General features: G+C 50.2%; 7 protein-coding genes across 7 annotated transcripts; 2 read left to right on the plus strand and 5 right to left on the minus strand.

Moving 5' to 3' along the window:
* Positions 1–514: 514 nt before the first annotated feature.
* Positions 515–2,302, plus strand: VTN77DRAFT_7833 (uncharacterized protein; the record flags this gene model as incomplete). The annotated part of the gene is made up of 3 exons (XM_069424264.1): positions 515–814; positions 873–1,129; positions 1,186–2,302. The coding sequence occupies 3 exons, from the start codon at positions 515–517 to the stop codon at positions 2,300–2,302; spliced, it is 1,674 nt and encodes a 557-aa protein (XP_069275082.1).
* Positions 2,303–3,221: 919 nt separating this feature from the next.
* On the minus strand, positions 3,222–3,892 carry VTN77DRAFT_7834 (uncharacterized protein; the record flags this gene model as incomplete). The annotated part of the gene is made up of 5 exons (XM_069424265.1): positions 3,222–3,258; positions 3,437–3,493; positions 3,565–3,711; positions 3,784–3,828; positions 3,888–3,892. 5 exons carry the CDS (start codon positions 3,890–3,892, stop codon positions 3,222–3,224), a joined length of 291 nt encoding a protein of 96 aa, XP_069275083.1.
* A 1,256-nt stretch (positions 3,893–5,148) lies between these two features.
* Positions 5,149–6,266, minus strand: VTN77DRAFT_7835 (uncharacterized protein; the record flags this gene model as incomplete). Its single annotated transcript, XM_069424266.1, has 5 exons — positions 5,149–5,262; positions 5,352–5,608; positions 5,673–5,758; positions 5,842–5,852; positions 5,910–6,266. The coding sequence occupies 5 exons, from the start codon at positions 6,264–6,266 to the stop codon at positions 5,149–5,151; spliced, it is 825 nt and encodes a 274-aa protein (XP_069275084.1).
* A 740-nt stretch (positions 6,267–7,006) lies between these two features.
* On the minus strand, positions 7,007–9,394 carry VTN77DRAFT_7836 (uncharacterized protein; the record flags this gene model as incomplete). The annotated part of the gene is made up of 6 exons (XM_069424267.1): positions 7,007–8,132; positions 8,190–8,259; positions 8,327–8,472; positions 8,652–8,834; positions 9,016–9,043; positions 9,226–9,394. 6 exons carry the CDS (start codon positions 9,392–9,394, stop codon positions 7,007–7,009), a joined length of 1,722 nt encoding a protein of 573 aa, XP_069275085.1.
* A 2,015-nt stretch (positions 9,395–11,409) lies between these two features.
* On the minus strand, positions 11,410–12,450 carry VTN77DRAFT_7837 (uncharacterized protein; the record flags this gene model as incomplete). The annotated part of the gene is made up of 2 exons (XM_069424268.1): positions 11,410–12,182; positions 12,270–12,450. 2 exons carry the CDS (start codon positions 12,448–12,450, stop codon positions 11,410–11,412), a joined length of 954 nt encoding a protein of 317 aa, XP_069275086.1.
* Positions 12,451–13,582: 1,132 nt separating this feature from the next.
* Positions 13,583–15,117, plus strand: VTN77DRAFT_7838 (uncharacterized protein; the record flags this gene model as incomplete). Its single annotated transcript, XM_069424269.1, has 3 exons — positions 13,583–14,416; positions 14,468–14,725; positions 14,794–15,117. 3 exons carry the CDS (start codon positions 13,583–13,585, stop codon positions 15,115–15,117), a joined length of 1,416 nt encoding a protein of 471 aa, XP_069275087.1.
* An 896-nt stretch (positions 15,118–16,013) lies between these two features.
* On the minus strand, positions 16,014–17,288 carry VTN77DRAFT_7839 (uncharacterized protein; the record flags this gene model as incomplete). Its single annotated transcript, XM_069424270.1, has 1 exon — positions 16,014–17,288. The coding sequence occupies one exon, from the start codon at positions 17,286–17,288 to the stop codon at positions 16,014–16,016; it is 1,275 nt and encodes a 424-aa protein (XP_069275088.1).
* Between the last annotated feature and the right edge of the window lie 82 nt (positions 17,289–17,370).

A 17,370-nucleotide genomic window follows, 5' to 3' on the forward strand; every position in this document is an offset into this window, starting at 1 on the left:
TAGGCAGTGGCAAAGGCCCAATGAACGGACCACATGAGGGGAAAGTAATGATCAATCTCCAATCCCCACGAGACGACCCCCGGGGCCCCGAGATATTCTTCGTCAGCCTCGAACTTGGAGGAACCGGCCCGCCCGGACTTTCCAGTTGATTCCGAGCCGGTTGGCAAGGTTTTTCATTGGATCTTGCCGGCCCAGTGCAGGTTCGGAGTTGACCTCATGAGGACCTTCCTTTCTTGCTCTTGCGCGCTCCTTCTCGAAGTGGCACATACTGGGACATTAATATTGGATAAGCACGTATAAAAATGGCCCATCCCGTCTACTCCGTACCTCCGTACCCGGGGTTTGGACGTCTGTTGGCGTTGTACAGTACATACGTATACACATATACATAAGTACACACGCACATAGATACCCAAATATACCTTATCAGGCATCGCACTTAGGCACCATCAGTTCATCTACTCCCCCATTCAGAATTCTATAGAATAGACAAGTCTCGAAACGAATTCACCTCATGCGCCCAAAGTTGGGGCTGCCTCAATTGAGGCCGGAAAACCATTTCGGAAGCCATGCAGCAACGGCAACTGATGGAGAGAAAGGCCATCATCTGGTCGACACCCCGATTCCTCTCCTGACATGGCGCTCCATTATCATGGGAGTTTTGGTCTCCATGGGCGGATTTATCTTCGGCTATGATACCGGTCAGATCTCGGGCTTTCTGGACATGAAGAACTTCCTGCAGCGCTATGGCGAGCCAGGTCCCAATGGAACGTATCACTTCACCAACGCACGTTCCGGGCTGATTGTTGCTCTGGTGAGTCTTCTTCAAATCGTTTACTTCTTGATTAAGGCTCTGACAGGGTAATTCCTAGCTCTCCATTGGCACTCTGATCGGTGCGTTGGCTGCCGCCCCCATTGCGGATCGCATCGGCCGCAAATGGTCCATTAGTGGATGGTGTGTGATCCTCTGCGCCGGCGTCACGGTGCAGATATCTTCGCCGGTTGGGAAATGGTACCAAGTCGCCATGGGTCGCTGGGTGGCAGGTCTCGGGGTGGGTGCTCTGTCTTTGCTCGTGCCTATGTACCAGGGCGAGTCTGGTCCCAGGCACATTCGAGGATCGTTGATCAGGTATGGAGACTTTCGTTAGGTAGACCTGGTTTTTAGATGTATGCTGACAGTTGCAGTACTTACCAACTCTTCGTCACCCTTGGTATATTCGTTGCCTACTGTATCGACTTCGGAACAGAGGCCCGTAATGACACTGGATCGTGGCGCATTCCCATGGGAATCACCTACGTGTGGGCGATCATCCTCGGCGTGGGTATGGCCTTCTTCCCGGAAAGTCCTCGCCACGACTATCGCAATGGGAGAATCGAAAGAGCCATGAACAGCCTGGCCAAGATCTATGGCATCCCAACAAACCACCGTGCCTTGCACCAGGAATTCGAAGAGATCAAGCAGAAATACGAGGAAGAGGTTAGCCGGGGTAATGTCACCTGGGGACAGATGTTCCGTGCTCCCCGAATGTTATACAGAGTCGTCGTTGGGATTACTTTGCAGGCTCTTCAGCAGCTCACCGGAGCGAACTACTTTTTCTACTACGGTACGACCGTCTTCAAGGGAGCCGGTGTTCAAAACAGTTATGTCACCCAGATGATCCTCGGGGCTGTCAATTTTGGCACCACGTTCTTGGGTCTCTATTTCATTCAGAACTTCGGCCGTCGCAAGTCTCTTATTGGGGGGGCCCTCTGGATGTTCATCTGTTTCATGGTCTTTGCCTCCGTGGGTCACTTCTCCTTGGACCGGGAGAACCCCGAGAACACGCGTTCTGCCGGAATTGTCATGGTCGTCTTCGCCTGTCTCTTCATCTTGGGATTTGCCAGTACATGGGGTCCCATGGTCTGGACCATCATTGCCGAACTGTACCCATCCGAATTTCGTGCGCGAGCCATGTCGCTGGCGACGGCATCGAACTGGCTGTGGAACTTCCTCCTGGCATTCTTTACGCCATTTATTACTAGCGCTATCGACTTCCGATTCGGCTACGTCTTCGCCGGCTGTCTTTTCCTGGCCGCTGCTCTGGTGTACTTTGCCGTCATCGAGGGCAAGGACCGCACTCTGGAGGAGATCGATACGATGTACGTCATGAAAGTGAAGCCGTGGCAGAGCTCCAAGTTCGTGTTCCCCGAACGGACTGTCTACAACCAGTCCGGTGGTTCTTCCGACGACAAGGTAGAAGACGTCGGGGCTTCCCATGTAGCCGACGGGGCCGGGGCCGTGGAACTGGAGACAATATCGTAGCTCAATGATGTGGAGTCTGGAGATCACGGGGATCATGTTTCATTATCAACGAACCAGTCGTGGAACGACTAAAACGTCTCTCTTCGAACCCAAAGTCAGTGTTTTTGTACTGTACGATAGAACGATAGCATGGTTTCTACGTAGGTAGATATCCATTCGTATTGCATTGTATGAAGACAGTTTGTCTGTGCATGAAAGATACATCTATACACAATGATCAATCAGTTATGTAAGTAGATATGGTTAATCCTGCATACTGCTGGAGATGGAAAAAACAGAGCTAATAGCAGACTTTGTTCAAGGCTTTCGCCCCATATACAAAGTACATAGGAGCATACAGGTGCAGCGAACGATCCACAAGCTCCTTCCGTACTTTTGCCACTAATACCTCTCTCTCTGTAGAACTCCAGCCAAGGATACGTGAGAAAAGTGCCGGAGTATAGGATTCCACAGCCTGGATCTGCTGAACTTGCTGGAACCTCCCAATCTCCTTCATCTTTGGGTCCTTTGGCCATGGACCAATTGGAATCTATTAATTATGATTAGCATTTATAATTAGTTAGTTTCTAGAAGTAGAGGAAAAAATAGTTAAAAAAAACCTTAAAGATAGACTCTTTTACATCCACAAATCCTGCCTTTTCCATCTTTCCCTTCCATAAGGGCACGTTTTCAAAGCTTTTGCCGAATTTGTCACCGGCTTCTCGTGCCGTTTTTATATATAATTGGCAATTCTCAGCCTTTTCAGCAGTACCATCATCAGAGAGCCAGTAAGCATAAAAAAAAGCATCAAATTCAAAATATCCTCCAGGCTTGAGATGCTCGAATGCCTGGCGGAAAAGCCGGTCTTCATCGGCAACGCACCCTTGTAGCTCACGACCATGGATGAAGTCAAACTGGTCTTGTATAACCAATCTGTCTCTCAGTCATCGATTTCGAATACACAATTTGGAGGGACCCTGATTTTTGCATCAGCTGTTAGCAGGTTTCTGTAACGGTATCAAAGGTACAGTACAATCCAGCCAAGAGGCTGGCTTAGTGGCAAATTTCGAACATCAACAAAGAAGAAGAAGAAGAAGAAGAAGAAGAAGAAGAAGAAGAGTAACATGAAAACATATGGATTGCAGAAGTAATTACCAGGGAGGTTGTATAGGGCTCAAATCAGTGCCAATCACTTGTGCAGAAGGATATTCACTGTGGGCTTCAACATCAGCAACAAGGCTATAATTCAAGGGGAGAAAAATGGAAGGCAAGAATGCACTTACTTAGCAAACTGGATGGCCCAGATCCCTGTACCAGTACCAAGGCTGAGGATTCTTGCTGATTGGTGCAAGGTGAAGTTTTCCTCCGAGGACAAGGAGATAGATGTGATGCAGAAGGTCGATTCGGTCTTGTTCCTCTTCATCATTTGGCTAATAAGGTAAGGTGACTTACTCAGTCACAGTTCTAACAAAGGATTAGTTAGATTAGACTAAATAATATACCAGAATGTATGTTCCTTCGTGGTATGCATGGTAACGGCGTCCATTCTAAAAGGAAGTGTCAGTCAGTACTCTTTGAAGCATATATACCTCAGAGAGGGACTTACCTCATATCTATTTATTAAGCCATAAGTCATCTGGTTAGTAAGCTGTCAAGGTAAAGCTCATCAAGATAGCCATCGCATTACTTGTAGTTTCTAATACTTGAACTGAGAGATGACACGTAGCTAGCTGTGTCAATGCCATAGAAAAATTATCAGACAAAAGCTGCCACAGTTTGGATAGTTTGAATCTACTCACGATTCATTATAAGCTGAATCGGTTTCAGCAGGGGCATCCTGACCAAAAATGTCAGTAGGATGATATTCTTCCGTCAGAGTGCTCCAGATGCTCACATCTACTTCCAGGATATTCTCAGCCGGGGGAGTCTGAGCCTGGGGACTCTGAGCCATGGCTCCAATGGCTTCAGGCAGTGGGTGGAGGGTTCGACCAAGCAGTGTCGAGGAGATGGAGTAGGCAGACCGCAGCGGAAACCTTGAGCGAGGGATACCTCTATAAAAGCAACGGCTCTTCTGGCTTGCACCATCAGCACTACCTATCTGAGCGGCCTGCAGGGGGTGCTCACTTAACACATATCAAACCACCAATCAGGCCAATCAGCATTTTGTTGTCCTATCGTACGACTCCGAGGTTCCCAGACGGACTCCCTGCTTGTTCGATCGCTTAACACGGGAATATGTTGGCGCCTCCGAATCATGTTACAGTGCTCTGTATGCGGTACAATGCAGTGCAGTGCAGGTTCAACCCTGTAGGTGGTTAGCAGCATCTACGTGGCCTGACCCCTGCTAGCTGCTGCGGGCAGCAGGGGAGAGTAAATATGCTTATATACTTCTCCTAAAATAGTCCCTTTTATACATAGTCCTTCCTATAGTCTATTATAGTCGTCTTTCTATAGACCTTCCTTAGCTATTATAGTCTATCTTATAGTCCTTATTTTTACTTAGATCTCTCTACGGTTACTTTTATATGATTCATGTTATATAACCTAGATGCTTTGCTTCCTACCTTACAGGGTATTATTTTATACTGTATTGCTATATTAGACAGTGCTCTATCTTATTAGTCCATAACATTACTCCCCTTTCTCATTCATATCGTCGAACGACTAAACCAAAACTTTTCTCTTCTCTTCTCTTCTAACCCAAAAGTTTTGTGCGTTTTGTGCTTTGTACGATAGACGATATAGCATGGTTTCTAGGTATACATCCATTCCATTCGCATTGTATGAAGACAATTGGACAGTTGGTCTCTGCACGATGCATCAAGTCTAAAAAAAAGTCCGGCAAACGTCAATATATACCAGATTGCTCATTGGGCCTCCGTCCAGGCGAGGTACGTTTTCCCATGCAACGCTACCTCACCCGCTTCATTGACTTCGACATCTTCGCCCTGCAGCGCCGCATCGAATCGATCTTTGACATTCTGCTCGAGTCAACAAAATCAAGTCCAGAAAATAGCAGCGTGGAAAAGCCAGAGTGATTTTAGAAAACATGGAGACGGAGACAACACACCTGAAGCTCAATCCCCTGCAAAAGCGCAAATTGACTGAGAGTACAGAATCGGTCCCAGAGGGTAGTCTTGGGCAGGAAGACGGTGAGAAGTAGAGATTCAGTAAGAGGTTTGGAGAAGAGTCGTTGGTCTTCTTCATCAAAGACTGCCCTCCACACATCGTGCCGGAAGCGAGGGTGGTTGTCTTCAAAGTCGAAGACGATGTCTTTGAGTTGAGATTCCCATTTCGTTGTCGGTTGTGCGGATGCAGGGGCGTTGTCTTAAAGGAAAACACCATGTTTAGATTGGGAAAATGTTGGTGATGATGGCCTGATAGGACGTACAGTCTTCAATATGCCATATCAATCCCAAACGGCCTCGAGGTTTGAGGATCCGGTGGATCTCTTTCAATGCATCGTGGTTGGCAAACCTGTAGATATGGATCGCAAGAACCGGTCAGACGTCAGATAATAAATTCTTTGCAATTTAATTCTCTTTGGTAAGAAAACCAACCAATGAAATGCCTATGACTCGAGCCATCAGATGAAGCCCAGAGATGGATATAGACAGAGAGAACATACCTGCGCCACAACAACCGCATCCACACTCTTCGACTCAAGCGGAATACTGCTCGCCCATCCCTTGCGCACCTGCACCCCCCGAAGAGCCTTCTTCTCCAATTCAGCACGCATATCATCATGCGGCTCAACCGCGAGCGTCTCAAACCCCTCTGGCCGGGCAGCCAGGACTTCGGTGAATTTGCCCATTCCGGCAGCTAGATCGAGGACTTTTGCACCTTGTCGGCCGGTCAGCTGCAGGGCCGTGAGGAGCTGGTCTGCCTCCTCGTCAGTGTAGGCTGGTCGGTACTTGTCGTAGGAGGAGGCTTTGGCGAAGCCGATTTGGGCTGGGTCTGCGAGACGCTGGGATGATGACGCCATTGTTGAATTCACAAATGACTGGGAATGGGATGAGATAAGATGTAGTGTCGTGTATTTTTCTTTAATTCGTAGGATATCTCTGTCTCTCCAATACAACTACAGCTGGACTATAGATGAAGATTTACGTAGTATAGCACGGAGAGACTAAGATTAGATCTCCACCGATGCAGCAGGTGACTAGATTAGATACGAGACGCTCACCATTTATTGGCGCTGCTGAAGGGTGGCTGGGCGAGGTGGCAGATAATTCTTCCTATACTCCGGCATTACTAACCCTGCGATGTCGGACAGAACGGACAGGATGGCGTCAGCGCCGACAGTAGTGAGCGCCTTCAATCCTTCGAAGTTTTAGGGTCTTCTATGGCCAATGTAGTTCGATTTGGAGGATACATATTGTTCCTGGTCTAATCGTAGCTGCACATGTACTCTGCAGCGTTCACTCATAAGAGAGTTGTCTTCAAATGTAGCATGGGCGACTGTTATAGTTACATGTGTATAGCTGAAAACAAAAGGGGAAATGTATTGTACGAACCTGAAACAAGTTTAGAGAATTTCTATAGAAGAACGCCATGTCTATCTATTTCTTGATAAACAAGTACATTATTTTCCAGCAATAATGTCACCCATTGTGTAATCCAACATGATCCAACCTGGTATCTCATACGTCCATCATAAGAAGGGAACTTGGATGTTTTTTGCTCTTTATAAATTCGATGACATGCTGCTTTCCTCACTCTTACTTACTGACGGTCAAGGAAACCCTCGCTCTCAAGCAGCAGGATGATCTGGTGCACGATGCTCCGAATACTCTGCTTCGAGACATCGACGACAAGATCGGCGTTCGTGGGCGCCTCATACGGGTCATCAACTCCGGTGAATCCCTTGATCTCACCCCGGCGGGCTTTGGCATAGATACCCCGTTTGTCGGTGCGTTCACAGTACTCCAGTGGCGTAGCAACGTGAACAAGGATGAAGGTGCCCACCTGGGAGATCGTCTCGCGCGCAGCCTGACGGGAGTGCTCGTAGGGGGCGATGGGAGAGGCGATGACCGCGGCACCGGCCTTGGTGAGCTCGGCCGCGACAAAGGCGATACGCTGAATGTTGGTGTGGCGGTCCTCTCGGCTGAAACCCAGCTCAGACGAGAGCTCGTGGCGGACAGTATCTCCCAGCAGGAGGGAAACTGAACGGCCACCCTGCTGGTTCAGCGTCACCTGCAGAGCACGTGCGATGGCATCCTTGCCCGAGTTCATGTAACCCGTGAGGAAGATCGTGAAGCCCTGAGCGGAGCGAGGAGGGTTCGACTCGCGGAGAACCTTGACGACCTCGGGGTATGAGAACCACTCGGGGATGTGACCACCGGTGCGAAGACGTCTCCGCAGCTCGGTTCCGGAGATATCAAGGGTCCTCGTGCCCTTGGGAACCTCATCCACGGGCTTGTACTCGTCGGAGTCGGGAAGGTAGGTCACTTGCTGGAACTCGACAACCTCGATTCCCAGCTCGTCCTTGTACTTCTCCACCGCGTGCTGGGCGTCGTACGGACCGTAGAACTCGACTCCCTTGGAGTTCTTGCCCGGACCAGCATGGTCACGTCCAATGATGAAATGCGTAGCACCGTGATTCTTCCGGATGATGGCGTGCCAAATGGCTTCACGCGGGCCACCCATTCGCATGGCTAGGGGCAACAGACCCAGGACAGCCATTCCATTGGGGTAACGGGGAAGGATGGCTTGGTACACACGCACGCGGGTGAAGTGGTCGATATCTCCGGGCTTGGTGAGACCGACAACGGGGTGGATCAAGACATTCGCCTTATGGGCGCGGGCGGCGCGAACCGTCAATTCACGGTGAGCTCGGTGCATAGGATTTCTACGACTGTCAGTGCTATCATCTTTGGACCAAATCATGGCAACAGAAAACGCGTACCTAGTCTGGAAGGCAACAACCCGGGTCCAGCCGAGCTTGTCGAAGTGAGTCCGCAGCTCCGCAGGAGTGTCTATACAATTATTGTTAGAATGTCGAGCTTTGATCGAGACTTTCCCCCCTGAACAAGATAGACCTACAGCGCAGATCAACATAGTCATAGTGATTTGGCTTGTTGACAGCTTCCACCTTTCCACCGACATAGAACTCCTGTACCTTGGTGTTCAAGTACCTGATCGCAGGGTGCTCCTCATCACCGCCGAAGACCAGCTTCGCCTCCCTCGCCCTGTGCAAGAAAGAATTGCGACCGCGTTAGCTAGGCCTACTAACTCGCCAAAAGACAAGGCCAGATGCCGGAAGCGGCAAAGACTGGTGAGATCCCAGCTGAGACAATTTCCCAGAAACACTATCCGTTCAACCAGATCGTCGTGAAGCAGCGGGAAAAGTGACAATGGTAAGACTCACTTATCGGGGCGGTAGATATCATCCACAGTCAGGATGGCCAAATTGCGATCATCTCGGAAATCGCGCAGGCTCACCCGAGATCCCGGCTTCAAGCCTGTCTCATTAATGACCTCTTGAGAAACGTCCAATGTGATTGGCATCGAGAAAAGATTGCCGTCCGCCAGGCGGAGATTCGTTACGACCCTGAAACGAGAAGGACCAACGTCAGCCTACTTGACCAGTCCACTCATGGCCACCCTCCAGGGTATCCCTGTTGTCTCTGGATATGTTGCATATGCAGGCAGCCGTCTCAACGACCACGTTGCGTTGGGTACCGCAGTGGTGCTTTTTTATGCGGGGAGGAAAGTGCTGGTGGCAAGCATACCCATCGTAATCTTTCTCGTTCATGAAACCTGCATTGCCACAAAGTATATCAGCAATTTAGGGCATAAAACTGCCTGTAAGACATGTTGCTGCAAAAAGAAAGCTTTCTTAAGGGCCAATTGGACTCCAATGGGTAAAGCCAGCCCATGATCAGGAAGATCAGAAAGTAGAGTGAAGAAGAGCAAATAAGGCACAAAAAATCACAACATACCCTCAAGCGGACTGAATCCTCCGTTCATGATCAGCTCCAGATCACACAGCTGACGCTCTGTGAGGACAATGGCAGGCAGCGTCTCCGCCTCCGCCTCGAGCTGGTCGTGGCGCGGGGCATCGCGCGCGAGAAGGTCCTTCAGGACACCGCCGTGGGGTGGGTTCGCCATCGCTGGGAGAAGACGACTTTCTTTCTTTTCAAGGAAAAAACAAGCACCGGTTCTCTCTTCCCTCACGTAGGTGTCCCCTGGCGACCCTCTAGGTGGTAGTGAGCAACTGGATGGTGAACGACACGAAAAAGCGGGCGGGGAACAGAAGGCGGAGAGGCCCCGACGGAACAATTGAATTTATAATGGAGTTAGCGGAGAAAAAAGGAAATCAAAAAGACCATCCGCAAACGCCGTGAGGGAAAAGGAAAGTAGTAATAAGTAATGGATTACCCAGCCGGGCTGACGACATCTTGGCTGAGCCGGTGGAGGTGCCGGCCTGATCTGGATACGACTTCCTGTTTTTTTCCACTTTCGCCTCCGATACGGACCAGCCGCGTATCGTAGTCTAGTCCCAGTCCCTGCATCGGAGACGCACCCCTGCCGATCCAAACCTTTCATAGAGCACTTATCTGATTGACCTGTATAAAGAAAATGAAGTTACGATCATGTTTACCTCAACCCGCGTTCAAGTTCAGACCCTGTATTGTCAATGGAAAGATCTGCAAGATCCAGGTCCCCGCACGTTATCTCGATGTAACGTACGGAGTACAGAAGGTCATGATTAGAAATTGTCAGTAACAATCTCTCAATGGGATCGACAGAACAACCTACTTCTCATGATTGCTTTGTGTCAAGAATCAGTTAGTTTACTACTAATACCAAGCGCCCGTGCATGAGACTGAAGTGTTTCGTCGTCCTCTCCCCGCATCCAGTACTACATCGGCTTCTAATACCAAGCGGGCAAATGTAGATCGATGCCTATCAAATGAGTTTCGTCAGCCTTTTACAGCGTTACATAAATAAAGCCATTGAATACGTAAGTTAATTAATCGTATAATGAAATCAGCGCTATCCAGCAGTCTAATAGCCTGAATCATTTAATTCATCCTGTCTGATCTTCGGGGTACATACGTACGCGGTGTTGCGTATGCAGTCTTGGCGCGCAGGCTCGAGCACATTGCACAGAGCTCAGAATTTGAAACGCCCAGCCACTTCATAAATAGATACTCTTGCCTGTACTCCGTACTGTACAATACCCTTTACAAAATTGTAGAAACCAGTCTGTCAGACTGCCTGTCCATCTATCGGACTCGTGGAAGCTGAAGATGTCCATGGGTTACATAATCTAAGTGACAGGGCGGGGATATGAAACTCCGACGGTTCAATGTTCCTATGGACAGTTATGCGGCACATCACGGCCCCATAACAGAGAAATAGTCATTGCTATGGCAGTACTCCGTACGGAGTACTGCTACTTTGGATCTTGATATTCGTTTTGCTATTATCACTTATCCTCTCTCCGTGTTGAACAGGTACTCTGTAGATCATGATCTGAGGCATGATCACCGACTACCAATTAAGCTCATTTCAATTTCCCAATCATTTTAATTTTGACCGTGTTCCCGCTTCCGCGATCGGAATCGCGGCTCTTTGCAGTCTCCAACTCCCGCGGAGAGAAAAATCACGACATTCCCGTGGCAGGTTGCGTGATTGCTATGATCTCATCTCTGATTGGTCCGACAAAGCGGGTGCCCTGCCAAGGAATGCACTAAGCCCGCAAGCGCCGGCAGATCAAGATAACCCGGACCGCCGAACCTGCCGGACATCAACGCCAGATGTATAAGGCATTATTATTAATATTGCGGCTGAATGTTAACGATGATGACTACCAGTCGATTCTCATGATTATTGATCATAATCATCATGTCAGGGTGATGTAATACGCGATGAGCCCTACCGAGGATTTCTTCGCCATCCCCAAGATAGTGTGAATAGAAGGATAAGAACATGTAGAGGAAACTTCCACGAACGTAAATGTGCTGTCATTGGTCATCTATCTAAATATGTACAACAAGAAGAAAAAAGAACATGTCATCGCCGCAATAACGCCGTCCCGAATGCTCAACAAACAAACTACAGACGTGAGAAAGGTCGTGTCATCAGTCGAATCAAAGAACAATGTCTCAACCAGGGTATCAAGCGGATTGCTGAACTCCCTCAGCTGACGGACCAGTGGTCAACTGGGATTGGAGTGCCTGGGAGAGAGCTTCTTCCTGGCGCTTTCGCTCCAGTTCCATCAGGTATTGAGCGTACTTGGATCGTGGGTTGTGGATGCCACATTCCGTCTTCGCCTGGCCCTTCCAACGACCTGCCCGCTCGTCTTCGTCTTCCTTCACCGGCTGTGTAGAGTGCCAGTCTCCGACACTCTTGTAGCCACGGTCTAGCAACTCGTTGTAGGGCACATCGTTCTCCTTGATGTACTGCCGCACTTGGTCGAACGTCCAGTTGGCCAGAGGGTTGATCTTGATGAGACCGGCTTCATCGACCTCGATCACATCGAGTTCACCCCGTTTACCACCCTGGCTGCGACGGCGACCCGTCAAGACAGCATTGACATTCAGTTCCCGGTAGGCACGCTGAGCCGGCTCGACCTTGGCAGTCCAATCGTAACGCTGGTCGTCCGTTTCCCACAGACGCTCTCCGTATTTCTTAGCGAACTCCTCTGCCGTCTCGACGCCAGCAGGCTTAAAGACGTGAATGTTGATATGAGGGTATCGCTTGCGTACCCGATCAACAAGGGCGAGCGTCTCTGGGAAGTGATGTAGAGTGTCGAGGAAGATTATGTCCACAACTTGAGGCCGGGGGACATTCAGCTTGGAAAGCATATCAGTAATGACAAGACCGGTAAGGCCAAAGGCCGTGGTCTGATAGAGATTGGGCAGAGTGGTGATACACCATCTCAGAATGTCTGGTCACTCGTCAGTTCATTATCCCAAACACGCACACAGATGCCCCGCCCCCACAAATTGGGGGAAATCCAGGGTTCATGACTGACCTTGAGCGTCCAGGAATTGCAACTGGCGGTTGAGGAATTGCAGATGAGCTTTTGTGAAGATGACCTCTGGCAGGCTCGCTTCGCTAGAGCTACCACTGGCATAGCCAGACTCTGTCTCGTTGTCTCTGAGATCCACCGTCTCCGTGTCTGACGGGTAGTTGGAGGGGATCTTCGCAGGCATCTTGGATACTGCGAAGACGGGAGAAATAATGCCAATGGTTTGATATGTACAATTTCAAAAGTCAGGGTCAGGAAAAGAACCGGTATTCTCAAGTTTATTTTCCAGTATTAACAGTCTATCTTTTGCGAGATATGATGAAATCTGAACAACAAGGAGCCGTCAAACTGATGAGAAATAGGAAAATAGGAGAAAGCCAAGCCAGCCAACATCGTCTGGGGGAAGCGCACTGGGTTCGCCCTTAGACTGCTTGCTAATCCCCCATGGAAGAGAGCGGAATCGGCAGAAAGGCTCGGCTGGAGCTCTGCAGCACATCATCGCGACTCAATCTGTGTGTTTTCACCGTTCCTAGAGAGTCCGATACCCGGATCCGCAAAAAAAGCACGCCATAGAGCCTGACCGCCTGCTGTTTTAGGGAGCTGTGATGAAAAATCAGAGATGTGCTCATGCCATGTGGAAATCACGCCATTCTTGCACAGTTGGTCCCTGTGCCATGCCGGGGAACTCGATTAGGTAAGCCACCGCTGAGAAAGCAGACAGGTGCACCACCGACGAGTCGACCTCATCGGCAGGCGTCAAGGGAATGCGGATATTTCCAGGTGGACTCAATCCTGGGGAAAGTGCTCATCTTGCCCACTTTGAATGGCACGGCCATTGCTCGGCATCAGTCCAATGGGAGAGAACAGCAACCTGATAACGTGTCAGCAATTCATTCTGCACACATCTACGGAGATGATGTTACCGTCTGTTGTCAGATTACCCCCTCGAGTGTGAAACCAATCCATCATCATCACAGTGATTGTGGAACTGTCATCAGTGATGGAAGAAATGCAGACGATAGGACAGCTCCGTATGTGGCAACCTTCAAGTCTGGAATGGCTGGGGCAGAGCGATAAGATCTTATCAGCTGGGCTACGCGGCCCCTTTGGTTCCAAATGCCAGGCGGCCAACAGCCCGCACCGTCACGTGGGGTAAACCGGGCGAGAATCATGGTCGACGATGCAGCCGCATAGCAACTCAGCAAGTGCCAACCGCCGTCCTTAGAAGAAAGCTCTCAAATCGAAAGTCACCGGGCAACCGGTGCAGTCTGTTTTTTCTTCTCTTGAATTTACTTTCACCCAATCCTCTACGGACAATGGAAGCATCGAAGGGTTCCTCTCGTCCAGAGAGACCGGTATTGCGGCACAGCTCTCTGAGCGGCGGATCGTTCATCCAAGATCACCAACAGTACAAACCCGCGCCGCCTGTAACGCATAATATCAATGATGTTCTCCGTGCGTCTGGAGATTCTCCTTCGCCGCGGCTGTTCAACGCCAACCCAATCAGTCCGGACCCCACAAAAGTGTTGGAAAGTGGGATTGTGCACAGCATCTTCCCAAGGACTCCGAATCCCCTCCCAGCAGGCACCCCCAAGCTCGTCGCGACCATTTTCTACAAGTCCGCCAACCCCGTTCACCCACACTTGCATCCGGACGCTTCAGCCGCTGCTCGATCGGGAGCCAGGCTGCCCTCACCGACGGTTCCCGTCGGATCTGCGCCCACGGTAGATATCGAGAAGTTCCCACGGGAACCTCCGGCGCCGGAACCAGAACCATTAGACCATTTGTACGGACATTTTGTGTCAGAATTGTGTCTGACGAGCTTTTTGCAAATCCTCGAGGGTCTCCATACCCCGTATCAGCGGATAAACTCGTCCCACCGCTGCCTGGATCAGGAGGAGCAGCCGCGAGTCGTCGAAGTGACGGTTTCCCCATTGCCCAATCCGGAGTATCTGTCGTTTGAGGATCTCCGAAAACATGAGAATATCTGGCGGTTTGAGCGGGAGTGGAACGTCGAAGTGGTGCTACAGAAGGAGAGCGTCTTCCGGCGGTATAAGCGCCTAGCAGTGTTCGATATGGACAGCACATTGATCCAAAATGAGGTCATTGATGAAATCGCCAAATTCGTGGGTGTTGAGAAGGAAGTCGCGGTAGGAATTTTTGTCTCCACATGCCCTAGAATATAGCTAATTGCAAAATAGGCCATCACAGCTCGGGCGATGAACGGCGAACTGGACTTCTCCGCGTCGCTAAAGGCTCGAGTCAGCCTTCTAAAAGGAGTTCCCGCCGATGTTTTTGAGAAACTCAAGTCTATCATCACCATTTCTCCTGGGGCACGAGAACTATGCCGAGCATTGAAAGCGCTCGGGTATAAGCTGGCCGTGCTGAGTGGAGGGTTCCAACCTCTAGCCGAATGGCTAGCCGGCGAGCTAGGCCTCGACTATGCTTTTGCAAATCACGTACGTGCATATTTCACCTAAAATTTCCTTTCGTGTAGTCTTACCAGAACTGATTTAATTTCTCGTAGCTCGAGATCAACCAAGAGACCCAAACTTTGACCGGGAACCTGGTGCCGTCCTTTCCCATCATCGACGCCGCTCAGAAGCGCGCCCTTCTGCGCTCTCTCGCGGCGGACAATTCGATCCCGATCAATCAGACTCTGGCCGTCGGAGACGGTGCCAACGACCTGCTCATGTTGCACGAGGCCGGGCTTGGGGTTGCCTGGCGGGGAAAGACCAAGGTACAATTGGAGGCCCCGACGCGTCTGAACGGCGAGAATATGACGGATATACTGTATCTTCTGGGGCTTGGAGAGGAAGAAATCAAGGAGTTGATCGAAATTGGGAAATGAAGTTTTGGTGCCAAGACATGACAGGAATGTTACAATCGACATCAACCAGGCATGCAACTAGTCCGTATATATCTCCCTGCCCATTGAGTCATCGTTCTCGTTGCGGATGTTGAAAGACACGAAGCAAAGTCCAACAAACATGCTGAATCCTATTTACTTCAGCACAACAATCCTATCTGTCTATGAAGGTGATGCACGGAACTTGTCAACGATGTGGAAATGGAAACCAGCAAAACGGCGTTTTTTCAACAGCGAATCTGGAGCTGGAGCAGGAATGGGAGTTTTAACACAGGCAGGAGATCCATCCATCATTTCATATGAACCCCGTGACGAGTCACATCTTGGATTGGGGAGTCTTTTTCTGCCCTTTTGGATCCAATACGCCACCACGCCTGGAGCGAAGATAGTTCCGGAAAATAATATCTATACCTAGGTATTGTACATACATACATGTCATTTCATATGTATATCTTTTCTGTGCTTTTCAAGATTATTATAATCATCTGAAAGTCTTGATTATTGATAACTCTCCTCTATCTAACTGGACCTCAGTCTTGCCTTATCTCTGTCCAACCCCAAATTAAGCGGAATCGTACTATATCTACCTGATGCACTAATATTATTATTGTCATAGCTTGTTGAAAAAGCGCGAAAGTTCATTCCATTTCCCAGGAACGACCTGCCTGGTGCCCGACTATGACCGTTCACCTGTTGGGAGGTGATTTTCGAATTCAAAACAAATTATATGAGGCGGGAAAAAAAAATCCAACAAGGCTGACCAGTGAGCGCCCGAACCCAGTATAACATGCAATGCGACCTTTGAAAGAAAGCAGGAGGTTACTCCTGTTTGTGCAAGAAGATGATGTGTATGGTACAAAAAAAGAGTTCAGATCAAATCATCTCGTCGCTTCATCGGCAAGAACATTCTCCACCGAGGGCGTCTCTTCTGCCTTCCCAGCACCGTCGCGTCTCTTCTTCAGCACATTCTCGATAAATGCCTCACCGGCCTTGTAGCTGCTTCGCACCAGGGGGCCTGATGCGCAGTACAAGAAGCCCATGTCGAGGGCCCGCTGACGCCAGAGCTCGAACTTGTCGGGCGTGATGTACTCGTGGACGGGCATGTGCCGCTTCGTCGGACGCATGTACTGTCCGAACGTGACGACGTCCACGTCGGAGGCCCGGATCTGGCGGAGGGCGTCCCAGATCTGGTCCTCCGTCTCGCCCAGTCCCAACATCATCGAGGTCTTGGTGATGAGCGACGGTTTGGCACGCTTGGCAGCCTCCAGAACGCGGAGGGACTGTTGGAAGCTGGCCCGGTAGTCCCGAACTTGCGGCGTCAGGGCCTCCACGGTCTCGACATTGTGAGCATAGACATCCAGGCCAGAGCGGGCAACAAGAGAAACCATATCCAGATTGCCACCAAAGTCACCTGTCAAGCACTCGACCAGAATGCTGGGAGCCTTCTGCTTGATCTTGATGACAGTCTCTGCAAAGTGCCTTGCTCCCCCGTCGGGCAGATCATCACGATCAACACTCGTCAAGACGACGTAACCCAGACCCCAACGGGACAGGGCCTCTGCAGTATTCTCCGGCTCGTGAGGGTCCAGCGGCCCCGGATTCCGAGAGGTCTTCACACTGCAGAAACGGCATCCACGGGTGCAGGTGTCGCCCATCAACATGATGGTCGCTGTCGCGGCCGACTTGGAGCTTCCCCCCCAGCAATCGGAGATGTTGGGACACCGCGCTTCCTCGCAGACGGTGTGCAAGTTCAAACCCCGGAGATCCTTCTTAATGCGCTTGTAGTTCTCCGAGTCAGGAATTGGTGTCTTCAGCCACGACGGCAACCGAGTCATCTCTTTCTTGCGACCGGCGGGTCCGACCATGACGGTCTTGAGTTCATATGCCTCTGAAGGGTCGAGAGGGGCATTGTCACGGCTGCCGGCATTGAGAAAGTCTGCGAAGGAGGGGCCTGCATTCAGCTTGTCTCGGAAGGTCGTCGTTCGTCTTCGTGTGGGAGCTTTGGACAGCGATGAGTCGGAGGTCGGAGAAGAGGTTGCGGAGGGGTCTGGGGAAGCCGTAGCATAGTGACGAGTCACCATCATCCATGGTTGATGAGTTCTCATGGCTTGCGATGCATAGAGGCATCGCAGCCTGTTTGTTGAAGCTGCCATGACGACAATAGCTAGGTAGTGTGACTCCGCTGCAGGACGGTTAGCAGTCGATGAGAACTGGAGGATGATAGAGATCTCGGAC

This window comes from Rasamsonia byssochlamydoides, assembly GCF_041956645.1.
Source record: "Rasamsonia byssochlamydoides strain NRRL 3658 unplaced genomic scaffold VTN77scaffold_65, whole genome shotgun sequence".
Taxonomy (NCBI): Eukaryota; Fungi; Ascomycota; class Eurotiomycetes; order Eurotiales; family Trichocomaceae; genus Rasamsonia; species Rasamsonia byssochlamydoides.